Raw genomic sequence first — 25,502 nt, 5'->3', positions numbered from 1 at the left:
TGTTCAAGAGACGAAATATACCTTTATTGATATCAAGTCTCTTCATCAGCTTAGGATGTACACACTAAAATTCAAAGTCTATCATAATAAGCAAATGGTATATTGTACTGTTAATTAGACAGCAATTCAAAAAGTGAGAGAGTAGAGACGTGATAATTTCAATCCTATTGGAAAGAATATAGATAAAAATTAAACCAGATATAATTTGAGGAAAAGAATATCACATGTACAAATCTGAAAAATGTAGGTGTGAATAGAAAGAATTTTACAATTAACTTTTTTACAAAAATATAAGATAATTTAATGACAATAATATAATATGGTTTAATGACAAAAAATTAAATATGATTTTAACACAGTTTTGTCAACGAGATCGGGCATACAATGTTTCTCCTCTAGGGCTCACCATCCCTTGACTAAACAACAGTAACAAGACAAACACAAACGAATTGTTTAATACAAAATCTTCATGATTACGTTGAATGCCACCGAAATCTCAGAAAAAAAGTAATAATTAAAAAGTGATTTTTCATTTTATAAAAAAAAATATACAACATTACGCTGTTTTCTAAAATATTCAAATTTAATCTTACGAAAAAATACTTTCAAATGATGTGACTAACTCTTTCAAAATATAAAAGCAAGTTAAAGTAGAAAAAATAAATTTCTAAAGATTGTTACTTTTATATACATAATATAAATGTCGTTATAATAGATATTTTGACTGTTTTCTATTAAAGTCACTGGTGCTGTGTTTCAAAACAGTCTTTTTGGGATGGCCTTCACGTTACCAACGAACTACATAAACGCTGTTATAATTGGCTCGGTAAGTTGAGTGTATATCGACCCGAATAATTTCCTGTAAATTAATTTTTTAAATGCTGTATTTTTTGTAACAGTATTTAATCGCTCTCTGTAACAGAGACGCTGACGCTTGTAGCAGCAGCAGCCTGCACAACGATATGCAAATCACCAAGCCAGCTGCGCAAGATGAAAGAACACATGTGACGAGCGAAGCGGTTGTGTTCGACAAGGAAGTGGTGTTCGGAGAAGCAAATCACTTGTGGTTGGAGAAAGTGAATTGAGTTCTTTAAAAGGTTTTTGAAAAATGCGTTGTTGAAAATACGACCATATAAATGACTTTGTTAAAAAAAAGAAAGTGAGTCGAGTTTTTCCTGTACTGTTTCTTTGACATAAGGACTTTAACATCTCTGTCTGTCTGTCTGTCTGTCTGTCTGTCTCTCTCTCTCTTTCTTTCTTTCTTTCTTTCACACACTCACACACGTGCGTACAGAAAATTCATATTTTAGCTAAATGTGTTTTTAATAAAAACAAACTTTTGTTGTTGAATTCTGAATTTGAATGTTTCGTCTTTTCGTTGTTCAATTTTGTAATTTTATAAAAGTCTTTTTTGCTTTCAAACTCTTTGAAAAAGTCGACAAAATCAGACAAAGATTGAGAAAAATTTTGCGTTTAAGAAATTTTTAAATGAGGATTGATAATTTGTATTATTTGAATTATTCGAATTACTGTTCTCATCTTTTAATGTTATTCTTATGTGTATCTTATTGAACTTGGCAATCTGTACGGAATTTCGGACTGAACACTTAATTTAATCCACAGAGATAAATTGTTCTTGTTCCGTCAGTCATTACCGGTATCGCAACGGATAAAATGCTAAGTATATATATCAGTTCTAAATTATAGTCTCCAGGAGGAACCTTAGTTGCATACAAAAGATATGATAAAAATTACTCAAGATTTTAACTCAGTCATAGCTAATAAGATGAGCACAATATATCTTTACTGGTTTAATAAAGGGTTCACGCCCAAATTCCGTACACATTCTAAAGTTTGACAAGCATTTTCAAGTTCGACAAGATGCACCGTAAATAATGCAGGGACGAAAACATTGTGAGAATAACACGCAAGGTAGGAAGAGTAATGTGAATAATTCGAATGCGCATATGTTTGTGCGTGTCTTTTTTTTAATAATGGGTGATCATTTATAAAGGCCCGGTGTAGGCACTCAAAAAGATTGACACTAGGACGACGACTGTCATCTCGATAGAATTGAGAACAATGGGTGAAATAGGCAGATTACTTAACATAAATTGATTTTATAAGAGAAAGGTTCAAAGAGTATCCATTTACATTAGACTTAAAGACGATTATGCGGTAGAAGCAGAGTGGGAAGCAGAGTGTGTTCAATAGATGTTTTTGGAAGTTCTGTTCGGTGGGGTGGGACAGAAAAGTAACTTCTTTTTTGCGGTTTTAGCTAAGCGATTTCTTCTTGTGAATGTTATACAGGGAGAACTAGATATTGGACGTCAGTCAAACACTTACCATGAACAAAAGGATACAGTAGACATAAGCTAGCAACATCTCTTTCGTACGAAAATGGTTGTAGGGAAGAAGAGAAATCGTTCCCAGTAGATTGCGAAGTCGGTTTTGTATAATGTATTTGATTAGATTAGTTTAATCTTCTCTATCGTTTTTTTCATGGTAAGTGCTCAACTGAGCTCCAGTCTCTGGTTCTTTCTGAATAACATCCACACGTTTCTCTACGGTAAAGACTCCATATATGTAAATAAGAAAGTTTAGTTTAATCGGATTGTTCGAGACATAATACCTATTGGTAACAGTCACTTGAACAAGTTAACACAATACCCCATTCATGTGTATCAGGAACTTGATTGTTTTGTTCATATTTCATCCTGTTTTCAGTTGATTTCCTCATTAGAATTATGTACTCACATGAGGGACTATGCGACTGTGCACTTAAGAAAATCCTCTGCTATTGATCCGAATTGAACAATACACGTCGAGTCGCCAATCCTCGTCAGTATAACTTTCAGTATGTAACGTTGTTTTTCTCTCGAATTGACCGTCGGTCGGCTCTCAATACACGGCACCAGACACAGCTGGCTCTCCATACACAGAACTGCACCAGGCATATCTGTGTCTCAACACACGGCACTAGACACAGCTGACTCTCAATATACGGCACTAAACATGGGTGGCTCTCCATATACGGCACCAGACACAGCTGCCGGCTTGGCCGGCTCGCTTTCGAAGGATTAAGAGGAAGAGACTCGCGAGCATAACTTCTCAATTGACACGCATCTTTTCGTCTTTCTTCTCTTTAATTCTCCTTCCTTTCCATCCGATCTTTACGCCTATATATGTATTCCATTCCGTAACTTCACGTCGACGTCAAGGCTTACAAAATTGACTCGTCTCGTGAGCCGTCATTTTAAAACCAACCGAACAGTGGGAATTTGTAGATTACTACAATAGACGTAATGCGTTTTTAACTCCGCATAAACGACTCCACAATATGCAACGGTATCTATTAGCCCGACACCGTACTTACACTTCTAAATATTCTAAGACGCATATATATATATATATATATATATATATATATATATATATATATATATATATATACAGATAGAGAGAGAGAGAGAGAGAGAGAGAGAGAGAGAGATATGAAATCGCATTATTATTTTCTATAGTTTGATTTCTCTTAATATTTCACGTTCATTTTATTTTCAGTCTTATTTTTTATTTTTATTGTTTCAATAATTACTTTTTGAAAACCATTTTCAGAATCTCTGCGGTGTAAGCACTTGGTTGGTTGTGATCATTATGATAGCGTGTAAGTATTCGTCTTATAAAACAACACATATTATTATTATTATTATTATTATTATTATTATTATTATTATTATTATTATTATAGAGATTGTGTGTATATTTGCTTGTTATAATCGCAATCATGCTTAACTGCTTATATAAAATAATTTCATTTTTAAATGTTAATGATTCGATAAAAAATATCTGATTCAAAGTACCTTATTTATCTGCTTCCCACGACTGGAAGATGTGACAAAAGAGTCGGAAAGTGAGGGATTTGACAAGTCAGCACCCTCATGGAAGAGCATTATTGCCCGCAAAAAAAATGTCTGGGTAGTATTCTCTATTAGGGACGGCTCAGGCGATTAGTAATTAACTAACCTTTTTCTCAAATCGAAAAGGCAAATCATGAGAGATGGAACCCCCTAGAAATGCACTGAGTTTGGTGCCAAGGGAAAACCTTCGACTGAAGCTGAAGTAACCGATTAAATGTGTATATATAGAGTAAAATTGTGATTCACCAAGTCAATGTAATTTCTTATTATATATGCCAGTATTTCTCAACTTTTCCTCCATCATTGACTTCCTCAGCTTTATGTATTTCTCCACTTACCCCTAACTTCTATACAAAAAAACACAATAGCCATCATAAAGTGACAGAAAAAGAACGTTAAAAAGACCCTTCTTTGTTTAAGGTTGTATAAAACTAGTATTATACATTCGTTTCACAAATATAAAGAAAATCAAACCTTCGATAAAAAAGAATTATGAAGTTAATTTGTATTACAAAAAATATGAACTGAGTGTTGCTTATTGAGCTATGCAACGACAGAATTATCGCTGGCTGTCTACACACGCAGTGGATTCTTGACAAACAAAGAAATATTCCAAGTGGACTTAAAATGCAGGAAGAATGTGCGGACATTGTAAAACACCTTTCGTGATACTGACTCAGATATTGAACAATCAATAATTGGAATGTTTTGGTCTCGGTTTGGAATATCAAACGAATTCCTGACTGGGAAATTGTCAATATAAACAGACGCAAATCAAGCAACAAAGTAGAACAAGAGAAAGCTGACAGAGTTGTCATCGTCGTCACCACTCTCTCTCTCTTTATACGCCGATTCGTTGTGTGAAATAAAGTTTTTGTATAAACAAGTTGTCAACTTATTTTTGTTTTTTTTTCTTGCTTTTTTCTCTATATTGTTTTTCTTTCTTTTTTTTTTTTTCTTGTGGTTGATTTTTTTTTTTTGTTTCTTTTCTTCTCTTTGGAACCTTTTTTGCTCTCTTCCCGTGGTCTGGTTCCTTATTCTTTGATAGCAACTCCACGCCACGGCACCAAAACTTTTCTAATACTTCATCTAGACTAACAACATAACACTTTTACAAAGTTTGACGACATTATCCCCCTTTTAAGGTAACTTTAATTTTAAAAAAATCTAATAAAAGAAGGAATAAGCGATTTTGACCAAGGTAAACACCTTATTCAACCTAACATTACAAGTGCATTTAAGAATTTTACTACCACACAAACAGAAAGGCCCGGCATATATAAACAATAGTAGTTTCTTTTATATAACAGGGGAGCGTTCGAAATGGATCTTTCTATTTATTTTCTATTTATTAATACTTGCCTTTTTGATTTTGAACTTAAATCCAAGGCATTATCATCGCACAAGCGAAAAAAGCCACGTATATAAAATTAATGGTAGGTTCTTTGATATGACAGAAATGCGTTTGAAATGAATGTTTCTGTTTAGAACACAATTGAAGCATGATACTTGACTTAATTTAATAAAATCAAGAGTAGATTCTTTATAGTTCAATGTAGACTACAATCTATTGTGGACTAAATCACTGTGGGAAGGGATGCAAAGCTTCTTTCCGGTGCACTGCGATGGGTCCCCAATTAGAGCAGGCAGTCAATCGATTTGATTGAGAATATGGGCGATTTCGCCGATTCCGATGACAATAAAAATATGGGAGACTGAAATATTCGTTGATCATCATTAAATCCCGAGCAACGTCGATCTCTCTGCTAGTTTTATCATAAATTAACTTTCTGTGTTAAATTAGTTGAAAGGCTTTCAGAATATATAGCGTATGAGATGTGATTTTTGTTAAATTTCACAAACCAAAGTTGATGACTGTGAATTGGATCGAGTAATTTTTATCATCGTTTATTAAACAAGCAATAATTTTGCTAATAAATATGATATAAGAGTTTTATTTGCTAATGAACAGCGGATTGTGACAATTATCTGTTGCCGTACTCTTCCCTATCTCAATTAAAGATACAATGCATGGAAGAAAGGTTTCATGATACCAGAACAGATACTATACTATTCCCGCAAAGTAAAAGATAATGCCTAGAAGGAGGATCTGATGGCCACAAACCATACATTACACCCCCTCTCCCGATAAAAAAGTAGGCAATAACCGGGACGAACGCACATATACAACATTACTTGTCCGTCAAATGAGGAGATAGTGTCTGGGATGGTGGTCTCATCACGGCAGTACATATATTACACCACTAGTCTCTGAAAGAAGTTACTGTCTGGAAGGATGCTCTCATAACAACAAAACAGATACTGTACTAACCCCCCTCGAATTCAGCATTAAAAGATAGTACAATAGTACATTACTAGAAGTAGTAGTATAGTTTCGGCTTCAGATAGACAGACACCAAATTGCGACTAGTAATAAATTCAAGGATATTTTTAATTATTGTTAATTTTCCAACCATTATAAACTACCTAATGTATGTTTCTTATTTTTTAAAGCCGCCCCCAGAATTCGAAACCTGATTATCATCGCACTGATCCTGATATTGTTAACGTTCCTGGTGTCCTTGCTGATCTGCTACCTCATTCGTCACGTGGTAAATAGTATCTTGTTGTTTTCATACAAATAGAATCTACTATTATACATGTTATCTCTTATCTAAACTAGCAACATGTAAGGGAAGTTATCTACTGGGTTGGCAACTATGTTTTTGTCTTGTTCTCTTTTTTCATAATGTTATAATAAGATACTAACTTTTATTTTCATATATATATATATATATGTATATATATATATATATATATAAAGTTTTGTGCTATTATTAGTGTTTGGACGATTAATCGGAATCGGGAATCGGAAAAATCAGAACTTAATGGTGTATCGCAACTGATTGTGAAATCAGAAAAAAAATTGTGCTTATTTTCCGATGCCAAAAACGATTTCTTTAATTTGATTTGATTTGTTTAAAACAAAATCTTCCACTGATGGCTTTAATAATGAAATAATAAATATTTATTGGTTTTAAACTACCAGTAAAGCTAAAATCAATAAATTACTTCCTCGCACAAATGCATATTTACGTTTGAGAAAACATATTTAACATGTTTTTACGATGATCGTGAAAAAAATCGTTAAATATTTAGAGATTTCTAAAGAATCAGAATCGGAAAGTTTGTACAAAATCGTTGTATTGTATCGGAATCGGGAAAAATATTGGAATCGTCCCACAACTGATTATTATCTGCATGGATATATGAGTAATCTTCTGATACGTTCTTGAACGCATGGAATAATCTTTCTAAAATAAAACTATTGTGTATTTCGTGCGTTCGTAATATTTTACATTGATATTTTCTTTGTTCTTTTTCTTTTTCTTTCACGTAAGCCATTTTATGAACATTACCGGCGGAAAGTATGGTCAAAAGAAATGGAGCAAGAGACGCAGCCTTTAATTGCGAATGGCAGACTCAAGTTTCGACAACTGCATAAAAGGGTGTGAATTCTCTCTCCCCCCTCTCTCCATCTATCTCTCTCCCCCGCCCTCTCTCTATCTATGTCTCTCCCCCTCTCTCTATCTATCTCTCTTGCACGCTCTAATCTTTTTTCACGCTAAAAAGGCATATTATTTCCACTTAGATGAAAGGGCTACTATTTTGGTTTCGTATCTAGCAGGGAGATATTGGGAGTTAAGAAGCGAGGTGTTTGTTCACATTACATTTAAAATTTTGTACTTCAGGGAAGCAGGAAACAAGGAGAGAATTTCAAAGTTTAATTGTCCCATGGAATTAACTATTAGAGTAGAACTTTGCAGGCATCTACAGACCTAATCAGTGAAGGGGTAATGTTTTGCTGCTTGTTGGGTTTAACCGAGAGTATGTACGTTGAATAGGGAACACAAGTGTTATGAGTTCGTTCGGGCATATTTCATTAAAGTATTTAATAGGTACAGGGATGCGACACTGTGGAGATGGAACAGAGGTTGTAGCTTGGTTGCTAGTGCGGGATCTTTTAGAATTGAAGCTCTTTTTAGACCTTGTCTAAATGAAAAGTCTAGTGGTAAATGCACCAGCACACATGTGGCAACCATATTCTATGCATGGGCGAATTGTGGCTTGTAAAGATATAGGATACTCTCTGGTGTGAGTAATTTTCAAGCACTTTAAAGTGAGTCCTCCTTCTTTGCAGCAGCTTTGGCAATGTCCTCAATTTTTTTGCTCCAAGTTTTGTTCCCTGTGAATGTAAAGCAGATCGCGCACACCTTACCTGTATGTATGTATATAAATATATATATATATGTGTGTGTGTGTGTGTGTGTGTGTGTGTGTGTGTGTGTGTGTGTGTGTGTGTGTGTGTGTGTGTGTGTGCGTGTGTGTGTGTGTGTGTCCCTTTTTTTTTCATTTTTCTTACACTTTTTCTTCTAGGGGATGGGAAATCCAACCAGATGTCTGACATTTACCCCTATTTTAGTGAGTCCAACCAAGAGATCTTTTCAGGATTCTAGCCGTCCCTTGTGTGTGTGTGTGTGTGTGTGTGTGTGTGTGTGTGTGTGTGTGTGTGCACAGATTTTTTACTACGCATACTTAGTTAAATAGTACAGACAAATTATGGGTGTATATTTTTTTGTTTGATAGTTCTGATTTGCCACGGATTTTAAGAGCAGAACGAGCTGATGAACTTGGTTGGGTACCCTATTACTTACAGTTTCTTTTGGAACCACCTTAACGACGGATATCTTTTAAAGAGCATAAACTCGTAAATGGTTTAGTGATGTCGATAACAGCCAAGGTTTGTTGTAGTATTAATAGAGTATTAGTATTATAGACACTGTTGTTGAAATTATTTTATTAATTCCTAGTTATTTTAGTTTTTCTTTTATACTTTAATGTTTCTAGTTTTAGATTTAGTTTTAGTTTGTGATGTATTTTTGTAAGTTTTGTTGAAAAGCACGTAATTCTATATTTTGTTTATCATTCACATTTTTGATTGAGTAAAGATGGTAAAGAAAAGACCCTAATTTTGTCTATTTGTTTCGTTAAGGTTTTTTCAATATGTGATGTTTTTTTAAAGGTTTTTTTCAATATGTGATGTTTTCCCTCTTTTTCCCTTCGTTCATATATATATATATATATATATATATATATGTGTGTGTGTGTGTGTGTGTGTGTGTGTGTGTGTGTGTGTGTGTGTGTGTGTGTGTATAATGTTAGATTTTGGAATCTTGAATGTTCAATGATGAATATGTCATATTTTTGTAATCCTAAGCTATTGTATAATTGCTCTGGTTTACGCAAACCCTAATCATATAACTGATTTAAATACCTGCAGTATTTATTAGTACCTGTTGAACGTAATAGAATTCGTCTCTCATCTATGTGAGTTTTGTTTTCTTGATTACGCTAGGATATCAAGTTGAAGCATTTGAATTTTACTTACGCTGATAAGTCGTAAAACGATGTAACACGTGTCCGTAGATAATTATCTTTTTAAAAATATATATGCCGCATTTCTATCTGGAGGCATTGCATTGGTGAGGTAAACATTTCTTTTTAATTAGCATTTAGGTAGTGCTTTCTGTTCAATCGTATCGCAAACAAAACTAATAAAAAAAAACTATGTACATATACAGAGAGATGGAGAGTGTTTGGCGAGAGAGATAATTCTAGGTTAATATTGTCCAAAGGGGCAGCAACCAATGAAGTTTTAACGAAGTTAATTCAAGAGTGATCAATACCATAGTAGAGCAAGATATACTTTTTTTATTTTTTTTTACATAAACATTAATATGTCGCTACACATTGATGAGCATCTTCCGGTCAGCTAGTTACAAGTGACCAGAGACCTCTTCAGGCAATATTGCTTATACAAAAGTTTAGTCAGAATGTGTCGCAACATATTAATGCTTATGTAAAACAAATAGATAGTATGTATATATATATATATATATATGATTACAACGTCTTGTCAGGCGAGTGCCACTCCCTCAGACATTTAAAATTCATGAGCCCAAATGTCTGAGGGAGTATCTATACAAATATGATGTTACAGAGTCTTAGCTTTGTACTACGACAGCTAAGTCTCTCTCTCTCTCTCTCTCTCTCTCTCTCTCTCTCTCTCTCTCTCTCTCTCTCTCTCGGTTCAAAATGTTGAGATCCAGCAACAAGCAAGAGCAAGATAGCCAGCAATAAATTAAACTGCAGACCAGCTTAATGCGGGTACTGGTCTTCCGCTTTATGGTTTTTTAAATCAGAGATTTGCTTCTCCTAGAAAGGTTGCCTTCACCACGGCTTACGGGAGCCCTCTCTACCCCAATACACATATACACACACAAATATACACGGTGCTAGTTGGCCGCTGACCCAGATAAAGAGTTCATTCGCCCTTTGGAAGGTCTTGTTTTTAATCCTTCAGGGAGACTAGCTGCCCTCCTCACCAAACAAGTCTGGTGGGGGAACCAGTTTAGTCGCCGGTGACCCGACCATGAGGCAGGTAGTACTGGGTTACATGGTACCAGTAGCATATGACATGACCTGATATAATATATATAAATACATACATGTATAAATGAATTGTATACACATGTATGCTTATATATGCGTGTGAATATATATTTATATGTAGATGTGCCTATGTTTGCAAATAAAATTGTGCTTAAATTAACCTACAGCTGTAGAACATTTATTATTGAAGCTTGGCTGACAAGTCAAGTTTTTTTTTTTTTTTTTTTTTTTTTTTACATTTTCACCCCAAACAAGGCACATTGCCACTTTGGTGTAGGGGTCTACTATCAGGGGCAACAACTACTGGGGTACTATGTAGGGATTAGGGCAGCAAGATGTCGGTTCACGTTACACTTGAACTTCTGCACATCAGTACTGTTGGGGAAGCAGGGACCTGGAATGGAATTCCAGAGTCTAGTAGTTCTGGGGAAGAAACTATTGGAGTAAAAAGATCTTTTACATCTAGGGATCTCTATAGTGTGTGGTGGGATTTAGCAGCCTGTCGGGTTTGTCCAGGGTGCTCACGTCGTGGGGCACAAGTGATTGCAGTTCGTCAGAGCATTCGCCACTAAAATAATTGTAGAAAAGGCAGAGGAATGCAAATTTCGTCGATTGGACGGAGGCTGAAGCTTAGATCCCAGTTCAGGGCCTATCAGGTTTGCGACTCTCTTTTGAACCTTGTCAAGGAGCAAGAAACTAGTAGCAGATGCACCAGCGCAGATGTGACAGCAACCCTTATCCTTAAGTGGCCTCTTGGCCTTGATAATGTGGTGATGCCTATGTAAAAAAAAAATACTCCATACATTGGCGAATGGTGGCCTTGTAGAGGTACAGGATACTTTCGGGTGTTAGTAGTTGTCTAGCACGGTAGATAGAGCCCACCTTTCTTGCAGCGTCCCTGGCAATGCCTTCAATGTAAGTGTTCCAACTCATGTTTCCTGTGAACGTTAGGCCAAGGAGTTTGAAGGATGTACTTTCAGATAAAGAGTCGTTGGCCATTGCTATAGGTGGTAGAGAGGGTTTCTTGTAATTATTGAATGAAACTAGTTTAGTCTTGGCAGCATTGAACGCGACCAACCACTTTTGTCCCCATTCCACCACAGATTGGAGGTCTTCCTCTAGTGTTTCTGCCATTTCTTTAGAAATGTGTTCATTCGTCTTCCTGTCGTGCCTGCCATATGACATAGAGTGTAGTGTCATCAGCATATATACCCATCTCAGAGGCAATTTTGTCGTGGAGGTCATTTATAAATATCAGGAACAATAGAGGTCCAAGGATAGAACCCTGGGGCACCCCCGCATTTATATCATATTGTTTAGATATACGACCGTCGAGGACAACCTGGATTTTTCTCTTATCTAAGAAGGATTTAATTATGTTAAGTATTCTACCCGTGATACCGTATGATCTAATTTTCCTGAGGAGACCCTCATGCCATACCCTGTCAAAAGCCTTAGATATATCTAGAGCTACCGCTCTTCCCTCCCCCACTTTGTCCAGTGAATGGTATATACGTTCAGATATTACAGTTAGGATGTCTGCTGTGGAAGGGGCTTGTCTAAATCCATATTGTTTGTCAGTCAGAAGTTTAGCATCTGTAAGGTGATGGACTAGAGTATGGTTAATTAAGGTCTCAAATATTTTGGCGAAAAGTGGGAGGAGGCTAATGGGGCGATAATTTGATGGGTCAGTCCTTTCGCCAGAATTCTTGAATACTGGTACAACAGAAGGAAGCTCAATATAATTAGATTGTAGAAATAATTACAGATTTCAGCAACGATTTAATGGGTGGCATTTTTATGTAACGCTATTTGTAAGCGAGAGTACATAGAGGTTATTCTTATCTCCTGTTCAACGCCGGGTTTCTCGACTCATTTATCTCAACGTATCTTCTGAATTCCTGCTTTGTTCTTTACACTTACTTTTATTTTAATTTATTTTACTTTTATTTAAATTTATTTTAATTTATTTATATTTTATTTTAATTTATTTTACTTTTATTTTAATTTATTTTATTTTTAATTATTTTATATTGTTTTAATTTATTTAAATTTATTTCAATTTATTTTTAATTATTTACATTTTAATTTAATTTATTTGAATTTTATTTTACTTTTATTTTAATTTATTTCAATTTTATTTTAATTTATTTTAATTTTATTTTAATTTATTTTACTTTTATTTTAATTTATTTTAATTTATTTTACTTTTATTTTTAATTATTTAGATTTTATTTTAATTTATTTGAATTTTATTTTACTTTTATTTAAATTTATTTAAATTTTATTTTAATTTATTTAAATTTTATTTTAATTTATTTTAATTTTATTTTACTTTTATTTTAATTTATTTAAAGGTAAATTTGCTATAAAATGAAATAAAGGATATTTGATATTCTATATTATACAAAATAGATATACGTGCTTTCTTTTGAATTGATTTTTTTTCTTTGCATAATTTGTTTCAGCTTTGGATGACTGGCTTAAATTTATGGTTAATTCATATGGTCACGTCGGTCAATTATCCAGTTGTTGGGAGTCAAATAAAACGTGTTTCATTGCCATTTTCAGGTGAGTATCTCTCACTATAATAAGAATCAATTTATTTGTACATGTTCGAATGGTCACACAAAATTTTTTATGATTTAACTACTTCGAGACAATATATTTTTATTATTTTCACTAATTAACACATAATCTCTCTCTCTTTCTCTCTCTCTCTCTCTCTCTCTCTCTATATATATATATATATATATATATATATATATATATATATATATATATATAAATGTATGTATGTATATATATTATGTGTGTTGGCTTTTTCTGTATGTCTACAAAAGGTTTCTTTCAGAGAAGCGGTCGGTCGGTTCACAACTTTTTAAAACTTTTTATATCACATATAAATCGTAATATCTCACAGTTAACAACGAAGCTCGCCTGTCTATTTAATTTGCTCGATTTCGGGAAGATAAATATTCAACATTTGTCGCTCGCCGCATGTTGGTTAGTCTTTTTCCTATAACATCTTGGGGGGGAGCTTTCAGCAGTAAATGAATACCATCCCGCAGTCAAACTTGACCTCATTAACTCATTAAAACGAGCTCCTGCCAAATCCAAGTAATTAAATAAATTCAAACATGTTTCCGTTAGCATCTCGCGGTGGGTCAATGGTTAATGTCGCACGTTTTTTTTTTTTTGTTTTTTTTATATACACTTTAATTTACAACTTTACCTCAAGGGTTCGGGTTCGATCATACTTACTTTTTTTAACCCCCACCCTCACCCCGGAGTTTCCACACACACCTCCAAACACCCGGGCCACGCCGGGTACCCGTCTCTAGTATATATATAAAAACCAAAAAACGAATGAACTCATATCCAAGGCAATGGCGGAAACGCTAGAGGAATACCTCCACTGTAGTGGAATGGAGATAAAAATGGATGGTAACGTTGGATGTTGCTAATACTAACCTTCTTTCCTTTAATGATAAAAGAACCCTTCTTAACCATCAATAGTAATAAGACTAATGATATATTACCTGAAAGTACTTCGTTCAAACTCCTCGGCTTAACGTTCATAGGGAACGTGAATTGGAACAGATACATCGAGAGCATTAAGCTGGGCTTTCTCTATCGAGTTAGAAAGTTACTTACGCATGAAAGTATCCGGTACCTCTACAAGGCCACCATTCGCCCATGTATGGAGTATTGTTGTCATATTTGTGTTGGTACATCTGCTACTAGTCTCTCACTCCTGGACAAGGTTCAAAAGAGAGTCGCCAACCTAATAGGCCCGAACTGTCAGCTAGCCTTCTGTCCTCTGTCCGATCGACGAAATATTGTATCACTCTGCCGGTTTTACAAGTATTTTACTGGTAGATGCGCCGACGAATTACAAGCCTTTGTACCCCTCGACCTAATACCCCGACGAATCCAACAGCAAAGTCCGAACCCTGCACAATAGAGATCCTTAAATGTAAGAAAGCTTTCTAGTCTGATAATTTCTTCTCCAGAACAGCTGAACTTTGAAATTCCCTTCCGGGTTCCTGCTTCCCCGATTTTACTGACATGCAGAAGTTCAAATGTAATGTAAACAGACAATTTGCTGCTCAACTCCCTCCCCAGTTTTCCTGCAATTATGTCCCAGATAGTAGCCCTTTCATCAAAGTGGCATTGTGCCTTTTGGGGGGTAAAAATGCAATTTAAAAAAAAAGATGACGCCAACTAATTATTAATCTTCTTCAGTTGTAGTGGATTTGATTGCCGGTGGAGATAGGAAATTGATATGTGAAGGATGGTATACCTTCTAAAGTTATCGCAAAAATAAAGCCGTCTATTTTTGCTCGTCTTAATCAAGGATATCACTAGTCATGATGATGATGATGATGATGATTATGATGATGATGATGATGATGATGATGATGATGATGATGATGCACAGTTGGACTAAAATATTATCGATCCAGAAAGAGGGTATTCGGTGACTACTAAGAAAATTAGAAGAAAAATGTGCATATTTTATACATGAGCCTTTTGCATCTGCAATTCGGGTGTCAGGTTTCAATTTCTAACTCGATAGAGAAAGCCCACCTTAATGCTCTCGGTGTATCTGTTCCAATTCATATTAACTGGATTATCTTCCAAAGATTAAAACAATAAGCAATCAATAAAAATTCCATGTTCTTTTTCTTATAAACGTACTCAATCAACATAAACTGCTTCAAGATGCAGGATTTTCAACTTAAATTATTTCGGTAGGAGGATTTAAAAGCGATTTCTGCTTAGCTATTATGTGGATCTAAAGCCCTGAACGAATCCCCAAAGCTAATGTGCAATCTTCGACGGCCAACAAGCAAGTCTCTTCATTTGTTAAAAAAAAAACAATGTTCTTTTATTAAAAACCCAGTTCTCGCCCCATCTTTCTCTCGGATTAGCATTTCCTCTTCTGTCGTTTGGAGATTGTGTCCCTTCTTTCTTTCGCTTCTGTTTGTTTTTTTATTTCTGAATCTCTTTTTTTGTCCTTTTTCTTCTTTACCTTCTAAAATAAGTTTCTCTCTCTCTCTCTCTCTCTCTCTCTCTCTCTCTCTCTCTCTCTCTCTCTCTCTCTCTCTCTGTCATCATCCAAGTTATTTTACTTACCATCTGCAAGGCAGTCTCTTGCTTGGCATAAGACAAATGGCTTATTCCCGACTATGTGTCGCCAAATGCCTATTTTACTTCCTTGAGAAATGAAGTTTTTCCTACGGTAAAACAAACATATTCTTTCATTCCTTTGGGCATATGAGACATTTTTGGCCAAACGTCAACACCCCCGATCACACCGAACCCTCAGTCCGTAAGCAAGATACTCTGAGCTGCCCAATGCATGAAAATTGTGTTCTATACATATCCGCTTACCTGAATTCTTACAACGTAAGTAGTATTCCCACATGATAATCCATCTGGTATTAGTCGGGCTCAATTTCGCTTAACTTTGATGATCCAATGAGAACCGATGGTATGCTGAACGGTCCTTTTTCTAAAGAACCTTTTGTCTTGTTCAAATTTAATCTGTTCTAATTCATTTGCAAATGGGGGTAACGATAGCCAAATGGAAAACAACACGGACTGGCGTCCTGTGTGTTCCGGTTCGTTCCACAAAAATCATTTTCACTTAGGATTCTGGCAACCTTCACGTAGTTCATTCTTGAAAAATATCTGATTGGAAAAATATCAGGGATACCAATGTTAACGCTAGAATCTTTGGATTCATACGATATAATGATGCTTACGTTACGATTTTGCCATGAATAAACAATGTATGTTATGTCGTGCAATATAATAATGAGCTTGTCTCTTATTTCCGCAGATAAGTACTGGTCTCCATTCTGGTATTTCTTTATTTTCAACATTTTTTCTCTACTTGGAAACATTGCTAGCGAATACCTTCCACTGGTAAGTATCAAAGAAATATTTTTTGTTAAACATTTCACTCTAATGCATAGAAAGATGCGTGTGTATTCTATGCGTTCTGTTCTTTAAACAGGTATTATCACGTTGCTGTTTGGTTGTTCCGTTTTACGGCATATCAACCCTTTTCGGCTTATTAAAAGCCGAATCAAATCATTTTGGTAAAGGTTTTGTATGCTTCATATTCTTTATATCTTCAAATATTTATTCATGGTGTTTAGTTTGGTTGTTTTGCAGGGAAAATTGTTTTTTTCGTTTTGCGCTTTGCAGTGTATGATTGAATTTTGCAAAAGAAAATGAAGATAAACAATAGCATTAATGTTTGAGGCACTTTAGGTCAGGAGGCTGGTATCTTCAGACGGCCTGATCTTATGTTATGAGTTATACACATCTTTTAAGAATGCTTTATTTACTGAACGTGCAGTAACTTGTTTGCTTTGTCGTAAAGAAAGAAAATTATTTTGTTGACATTGATTAACATTTATTTATAGTTTATTTATAATATATATTTATTATTATTATTATTATTATTATTATTATTTAACATTTATTTATAGTGTATCAGTGAATATTAGCAACGCTGACTAGATATTAATGGCACGTTAGAGACATAGAGTAGAATTATATAATATTTACATGAGAGAAAAAGATTACAGGCTTCATTTTCATTAAAATTGATATTAACTTCAAGCAAACGACAGAGATGGCCAGTTGCTTACACCCAATTCTCGACTGTGTGATGCGCTGAACAATTCACTCAGGACTGGAGTGACAATACTCCTCACTTTCTACAAATTATAGAGACATTAATTTGATTGATGTCGCCTCTAAAATCTTTTCAATTTGCGTCGTTTCCAGAGTATCCGAGACTGCCAAACCTGATCAAATCAAGTAGGATTTCGCAGAGGCAGAGGATATACAGATCAAATGTTCTCCCTGTTATTCATCCAACAATGCGTCCTCTTGTCATAATTTGGATCGAGAGAGGGAGCGTGAATTGTACAACGTCGCATATCCGACCTCGCTCGTTGAACGTTGTGTCACTTTCAGACAGGATAGAAGGCTCCTATTGCCTTCGGATTTGTACACAACTAGCTAACTAGTAGATGAACTGCAGCAAAAAAAAAAATGGTTTTCATCAAACAGAAATTAAATCATGCTGTCTTTTCTAGGGCGACATTTTATCGTTCCACCAAGTATCGTTAGCAGAACACGGATACAAGTATACTTTGCTGATTAAGATTGAGCCAGCTCCAGCTACGAAGTTTTTTTAGGTGATCCACGAGGCGCAATGCCGTGTCGGACACATTTCAGATGTCACCATTCGCTACCGCTAACATGTGCTTGACATGCAGGTTCAGATAATCATCTTGCAGTAGGTTGCCGGTATGCCATTACGTGGAGTACCGCCTTGTCGCATACCCGCCATGTGAGTTCATATGGGGGATGTATCACACCCAGTGAATTAAACGCGCTCCCAGATACCAACCAGCAAATTTCTACAATGCGTCGATAAATATATGTATATATATATATATATGTATATAAATATATATATACACACATATATATATATATATATATATATATATATATATATATATAAAAGTATTAAATAGAGACTAACATATGATATGCCTTACCTAGGTAATTATAATAATAATTATAATGATAGGGGTAATTATAATATTAATCATTATAATAATAATTATCATAATAATTATTATAAAATTAATAATTATAAGAAAATATAATAATAATAGTAATGATAATGATAATAATAATTATGATAATAATCATAATAAAAATATTGATTTTTATAACAATGAGTATAGCGATAATAATCACTATAATTATGGTAATAATAATTATTATTCCTGTTATAATTAATATTATTATACTTATAATAATAATTATTATATATACTAATGATAATAGTAATTATAAAAATAATATTAATAATTATTATAATAATAGTAATGTTAATAATAATGATAATAATAATAATTTTATTATTATAATAATAATAATGATAATAATAATGAAATAATAATAACAATAATACTTATGATAATAATTATTATTATAATAATTATAATAACACGTATAATAATAATGATAATGATAATGATAATAATAATAATTATGATAATGCTAAATATAATAATAATAATATTTTTATTATCATTATTATTATTATTACTATTAATAAGATTAATAATAATAATAATAATAAAATTAAATATAATAATACTTACGAAAACAATTACTTTAATAATAGTATTGGTAGTAATAATAATAATAATAATAATAATAATAATAATAATAATAATAATAATAGTAATAATAATAATAATAATAATAATAATAATGATAATGATAATAATAATAATATATTAATGATAATAGTAATTATAAAAATAATATTAAAAATGATAATAATAAGTATAATAATAATGACGATAATAACAATGCTGATAATAATAATGATAATAATAATAATTATTATTATTATTATTATAGTAATGATACTAATAATTACAATAATAATAACAATAATTATAATAATAATAATAATTATTATTATTATAATTATAATAACAAGTATAATAATAATGATAATAATGATAATAATAAATATAATATTATTATTAATAATTATAATGATAATAACAATAATAATAATAATAATAATTAATATTATTATTATTGTTATTATTATTATTATTAGTAGTAGTAGTAGTAGTAGTAGTAGTAAAAACAATTACTTTAATAATAGTATTACTAATAAAAATAATAACAATAATAATAATAATTAATATTATTATTATTATTTTTATTATTATCATTAGTAGTAGTAGTAGTAGTAGTAGTAGTAAAAACAATTACTTTAATAATAGTATTGCTAATAAAAATAATAACAATAATAATACAAAGAAGAAAAATATTGCGGATAGTGATGGAAGACTTTACATAGATGCTGATAATACATGATCACATGTTATGAACTGCCTACCAGCACGAAAACAGTAATAACTGCAGCAAAGTGTGACAACAGAAACAACAATAATAATAATAATAATAATTATAATAATAATAATAATTATAATAATAATAATAATAATCGAAGGGTCGAGGAGGATGGAAAGATACAAAGCTCTAACCAAAACTTTCACTGGATGAGTACAAATACGACTGGAACCTTGATCAGGCTTTTCTTCAACCTAACTTTTAGTGATGGCCAATGGTTATTGTCAGTGAGAAGTCAATGGCAAGCGACTATTGTGATAATGAAAATTCATTGACAAAGTTTATCGAGAGAGGCGGAGAGTACTGGAATAGGGATATTTCTTGTCAGCCAGGCTCCATGGAACGCCATCGGTTTTTAGTGAGCAATCATTGATGAGGACCTGTGTAAGAAGTAGTAATGAGTTTAACTCCCAATAATCTATACTTACTAGCAGGCTTATTGGAGGTGTATGTTGAGCAAAAAAAAAAAAAGCGGTCAAATTTTTTTAATTTGACCCCTATTTTGATCCCTTAACATTTATTGTTTTAGGCTCAAATCAAGATATTAAGTTAGATCCATGGTCAAAGAACCTATATCTTAAATTTCAAGTGTTTAGACCTCCAAATTCTCGGAGGAGTTTGGTAGAGTTCTCAACGGTCAAATCGTTAAACTTTGCTGCCTTAACAGCCAAATTTCTAGCCGAAAACGGATTACAAAGATTTTCCTAAACCTCAGTAATCTGTATATCAAATTTCGAGTCTGCAGACTTAAAATTGATATAGTTATTGCGTTAGAAAATGTACAGACACAAACACACACACAGAGACACACGAACAGACACGTTCAATTTATATATATATATATATATATATATATATATATATATATATATATATATATATATATATATATATATATTGCATTTTTCATTCTTTTGGTATTGTCATTCTATTCGCAGTCATATAAAATATGTGTGTGAAAATATCAAGAATCTATTTCTCTTTGGGAAAGAACACCTATATTTTAAAAGGTTAAACGAAACGCGCATCACCTGAATATATTCAAGAATTTGAAGTTTATTTATCATCGTTTTTCTTTTTATAATTCAAGTTGTTTGTCATCCGTGTAAGTAAAAATGTAAAAAGAATACAAGAGTTTCTTTAAGCAACTGAATAGACATAATTAAAATCGAAAATCATACTGATATTTGAAATTTAAAAAATTCTTAAATCAAAAATGTTTTACTTTTTTTCTTTTGCTTAAATTGTAATCGTTGGATCAATCTATAAAACAGTAGATGTACATACCTGTGTGTGTGTCTGTAAATATTTAACCTCCAAACTCTTAAACTACTTGTCACATAACACCGAAATTAACAGGAAATTATGATCATACAATAAGGATGGTTTATAACTAGTAACATTTTTGTTTGGATTGATTAAGATTGCAGACAGAAATATGTTGGAAAGTTGAAATGAACATTTTGCATTTCAGCTTACCGACAAAAACTGTATGCGCAAATTCAATCATAGTTTGAAGTGGTTTAATTTAATTTTTCTTATCTATCTGTCTATAGCTCAACCGGTATGGAACGCGGCTGGAGTGCAAGGTTTAAATTCTAGCTGATGGCATCCAAGTAAATTTTTTAACAACTTTTGGAAACGCGACTATATATATATATATATATATATATATATATATATATATATATATATATATATATATATAACTACTACATTTACTCACAAAATTACTATACGAAAGTATAAATTTATGTGTAAACTTTAAGTATTTACTTCAAAAGTGTTCAATACGTAGGTAGATCTAGTTAGTAAGTTATAAAATATATATGGCGATTAAGCTACACTGAATATTCCGGGTTTCATCCACTCTAGGACTAGTCAGGCTTATGTGCGAGTGTTGTGGTTTTCCCCACGAAATTGACAACCACAAAATTCGCGCATAAGCCTGAAGAGTCCTAGAGTGGATGAAACGCGGAATATTCAGTGTAGCTTAATCGCCATATATATTTCATAACTATATATATATATATATATATATATATATATATATATATATATATATATACGTATGTGTGTATATTTCTGTGAAAATATATTTTCTTATAATATAGACCAATCCTTACTTAAGAAGCTCAATGAAATTGCAAAGCAATATAGTGAACAAATTACAAAACTATATTCCAAAATTCATGATATTGACCATCTTGTTATTTATTCCTTTAATTCATTTGACATTTACAATTCTTGTTCCGTCAGCCGTGATCAGATCGAATTCCTTAATAATTCGCAATTATATTCTGAGAATCATCCGGTATAAGAATAAAATCTTCAAGCTTTAACCGTTACGATATGGATTCTTGCAAGGACCTGTGGCGTAAGGGATAAAGTTCTTGGTAAAATTCAGTATTAAGTGACAGTCTTCAAGAGGTTAATGGCCTAATCTTTAGTCCAGGTGATACATGGAATCTACTCAAGATGAGAACAGTAGTTTAAATAATCCAAATGCTACGAAGTTTAAATTCGTTTATATGAATCCCTTTTCATCAGTCAAGTTTTAATCTCTGTCTCTATTATTATATAAAAGTCACTTAGTGTGTATGTGTGTATGTGTGTGTATGTGTGTATGTGTGTATGTGTGTGTGTGTGAGTTCCTTCTTCATAGGTTCTGAAAGAGAGCTGAGCCTATCTTTTGCAAATTTCACACAAAGATAATTTATATGTCTGGCAGTGTTCTTAGATATGTTTTGTATAGAAATTTATCCGATAAGTATCGAAAATCGGAAAAAATCCGATCTGAAAAATAGTCATTGTTTTCTTATAGGTAAAAAAGAATAATCTTTACAGGGGTATATTTACGTTACCCCAGCCACGGGAGATAATAAAATCTCAGAAAATCATTTCTTCTTGAAATACACATTTAGTATAATTTGGAGATATAGCTTTTTAACAGTGTTTTTCTTACTATTCTTTATCCTTTGGTGAAAACAGCCTATCTTTGAAGATCCATGGTTTAAGGATGCTGTTGAGTATAACAGCATGTTTGAATTTTCGATGGATTAATAAATATTGTCGTTTATTCAATTTTTATATTCAGCCTTTAATATTCTTGTTTGTTGTTTCTTGTTTCTAATATATATATATATATATATATATATATATATATATATATATACTAGCAAAAGTACCCATCGTTGACTGGGTTCAAAAACAGTCTACAGAAGTATGATAGGTTATGAAAAGGAAGCGCTGTAAAGAGATAGCTTCGAATTTGTGGGTATCAAAACCAAAGCAAAATATGATGAAAGTAAAAATAAAATAGATAAACCCCCATAATTTATTATACCATACCTGTTCACACTGAAACACTTATCACAATATTCTGTGAATCTATATTAAAAAACCTTGGTCAACTTTGTGACATATTTCCATTCTATGGGGGTCAGGAGCGAACGAACACTCCATAATTTTATTATACCATATTTCTTCAAACTGAAACATAATTATCAAAGTATACTTACGCAGATAGATATGAAAAGTCTTTATTAAATTTTGTGCCTATTTCCATTCTATGGAGGCCAGGCGCGAACGCAGACCCCACGATTTTATTATACCATCCCTATTATAGTTAAAACATACTTATCAAAGTATTCTTATCTACATCTATATCAAAAACACTTGCAACGTTTTCTTTTTAATTTTTAATTTTTTTATTTCCATACTTTGTGGACAAGGCGCGAACGCAGACTCCACAATTTTAATGAACCACCGTTCTGCCAGATCAAACATACCCATTCCTTCTATCATTATATGTAATCTGTTTTTTTTTAAATAGTCAACCATATAGGAGCCTATTCGTGACCAGACACACACACACACACATTCAGCTTTATATATATATATATATATATATATATATATATATATATATATATATATATATATATATATACTGATGTTATTCTTTTCGTTTCAGTGGCGACATAAACTTCTCTGGCTGGCGACATTTTCGCGGGCTTTTGTTTTTCTTCCATTTTTTCTCTTGTGTAACTATCAACCCGATGGCAACGCGGTGCGTTCCATACCTGTGATTTTGAACAACGATTACATCTTCATCCTCGGTACCCTGCTCCTGGGCATTTCTTCCGGATATTATAACAGCGTGTGCATGATGTACTCTCAAACGTAAGTGAAATCCATTCCTTTATATGGTGTGGAATAAAAATCTAAATTTTAAATCTGTATTTAAAAAAAGCAACACTTTAAAAAAATGCTTAAATTTCTCATGATTATATTTCTAAACAAGATATATTTTGAAATGAGAATTAATCGATTCTGAAATTCTTGATCTTTCTCTCATCAAAACAGTCTTGGACTTCATATATTAGATGCATTGCTGTTTCTGCTTCTCGAAAAGTCGATTCTCTCTATCGCTCTGAACACTTTCTCAGATCTGAGGTTATTCTTTATCTCTACAAATGGAGTCATCATCGTCGTCATAAGCAGCAGCAGTCTGTCGTATTTCGGACTATACTTAACACCTGTAGCCTAAATGTGAGTCCAACCCAATAGCTTTCTTAGAAGTCCTACTATAACTGACACATATATAGTCCGTCTCAACAGGTGGCGGTACTTGCTCCAGTAAGTTGTACGTCCACAACTATGCATTCCTTTTCCTAACGACGTCTGTTGCACCAGCCATCACCTTTTTCCAAAACACACGATCTTCGGCTTTTTTTTTTTTCAATTATCGTACTTTTTAGTACTCTTTAGATGTCTCTTGAACACGTCATTGTAGCGTAGTCGTGGTGCTCCTGCTTATGTATGTCATTGAATCTCTATTTCATTTCAGAGTTCTTGATAATAGGGATGAACTTTGATTACGCCACGCCCTTTCTTCTTATTTGCACTTCCTTGATCACAGACGTGATGTTGCTAGTCTCGGTCTTTTCTATAAATACTATTATGGCGTGTGTTCTTCAGAATTGTCTGAGCTGTTCCCTGTGTATTTTGTTTAAGCTCGTTCGACTCGTTAGTCTAGTGATTTCCATTAAATCGCAGTGTTGATAGCTTCCTATTCCACTAGCCTCTTTCTAAGAACTGCAGATTTGTGGAACTGTCTTCCTGTTGACTGTTTTCCTCATACCTATTGCGGTCTTTTCAAGATTAAAGAGGCATCGTCTGTCTTGCGATAATTACTTTTCGTTCTGATTAGACCCTTCCATATAACGACTTTCAATATAAAAATATTTAATAAAATAGTATGTTTTAATGACTTTCAAAATTATACTAGACACTATGTATTGTTTAATTTATTTACAAAACTGTTCTTAAATGCAAATCACACCTCCGAACTTTTTCATAAGCATTTTGTCGAACTTGGGAAATCTTCACGTCAATGTCTACAATTCGTACGAAATTCCAAAAGAACGCTCTATTCAATCCATTGCTCTCATTCCTTCATCCAGAACAGGGTAGAAATGTTCAGTAATTTGTAATTGTATTTTTTTGCGTGCGTACTGAGGATTGAACCCTAAACCCTCAGAAAGCTAAAATAAAGAACTGAATAATTCAAATAATTCGAATTATCAATTTTAATCTATAAACCAAGGTTACAGATACAGACTGATGACCTGAGTGTCCTAAGTTCGATTCCAATTCGTTTCATAAACATTACTTTCACTTAGGATGTTAACAATCTTCACGTGGTAGTATTGTTCCTAGGAAGTCCACCATTTTTTTTTACTTGTTATTGCTATGTGCCCGATACAATTTTAATAAGTGCCCCTCAACTTAGGAACGATGGCTTGATTTTCAGCACATTCTGACTTTGTGTCATATCTTTCTTGATAAGGAAGTAAATACTGCAATATTATTTAGAATTTTGTATTTGGTAATTTTTCTGTTACATGGTATTCTGTAGTCTGTAAATACACACTTTCGTAAATACACACTTTCGTAAATACACACTTTCGTAAATACGTCACCGCGTTTTCGTAGTTATAGCACCAATCAGCAATAAATTTTGTTAATTTACATTGTTAAACCACGTCTCGACGATCTGTATAAGCTTAAAAATAATGTTAATAT

At 33.0% G+C, this 25,502-nt stretch overlaps 1 protein-coding gene across 1 annotated transcript in view; it reads left to right on the top strand.

Annotated features, from left to right (window-relative positions):
* The window catches only part of LOC145284035 (equilibrative nucleoside transporter 1-like), a 67,737-nt gene that overhangs the window by 39,986 nt on the left and 2,249 nt on the right, over positions 1–25,502 (top strand). Inside the window, exons 8-14 of the mRNA XM_080133123.1 lie at positions 741–826; positions 3,616–3,664; positions 6,432–6,529; positions 7,319–7,426; positions 12,899–13,001; positions 16,282–16,367; positions 23,389–23,597. Coding sequence (XP_079989249.1) covers positions 741–826; positions 3,616–3,664; positions 6,432–6,529; positions 7,319–7,426; positions 12,899–13,001; positions 16,282–16,367; positions 23,389–23,597 — 739 coding nt within the window. The remainder of the gene's footprint in view (positions 1–740; positions 827–3,615; positions 3,665–6,431; positions 6,530–7,318; positions 7,427–12,898; positions 13,002–16,281; positions 16,368–23,388; positions 23,598–25,502) is intronic.

This window comes from Euprymna scolopes, chromosome 8, assembly GCF_053919585.1.
Source record: "Euprymna scolopes isolate OS-2025 chromosome 8, ASM5391958v1, whole genome shotgun sequence".
Classification (NCBI taxonomy): domain Eukaryota; kingdom Metazoa; phylum Mollusca; class Cephalopoda; order Sepiida; family Sepiolidae; genus Euprymna; species Euprymna scolopes.
Note: the sequence above shows the minus strand (reverse complement) of the source record. Positions and strands in the feature narration are given on the sequence as shown.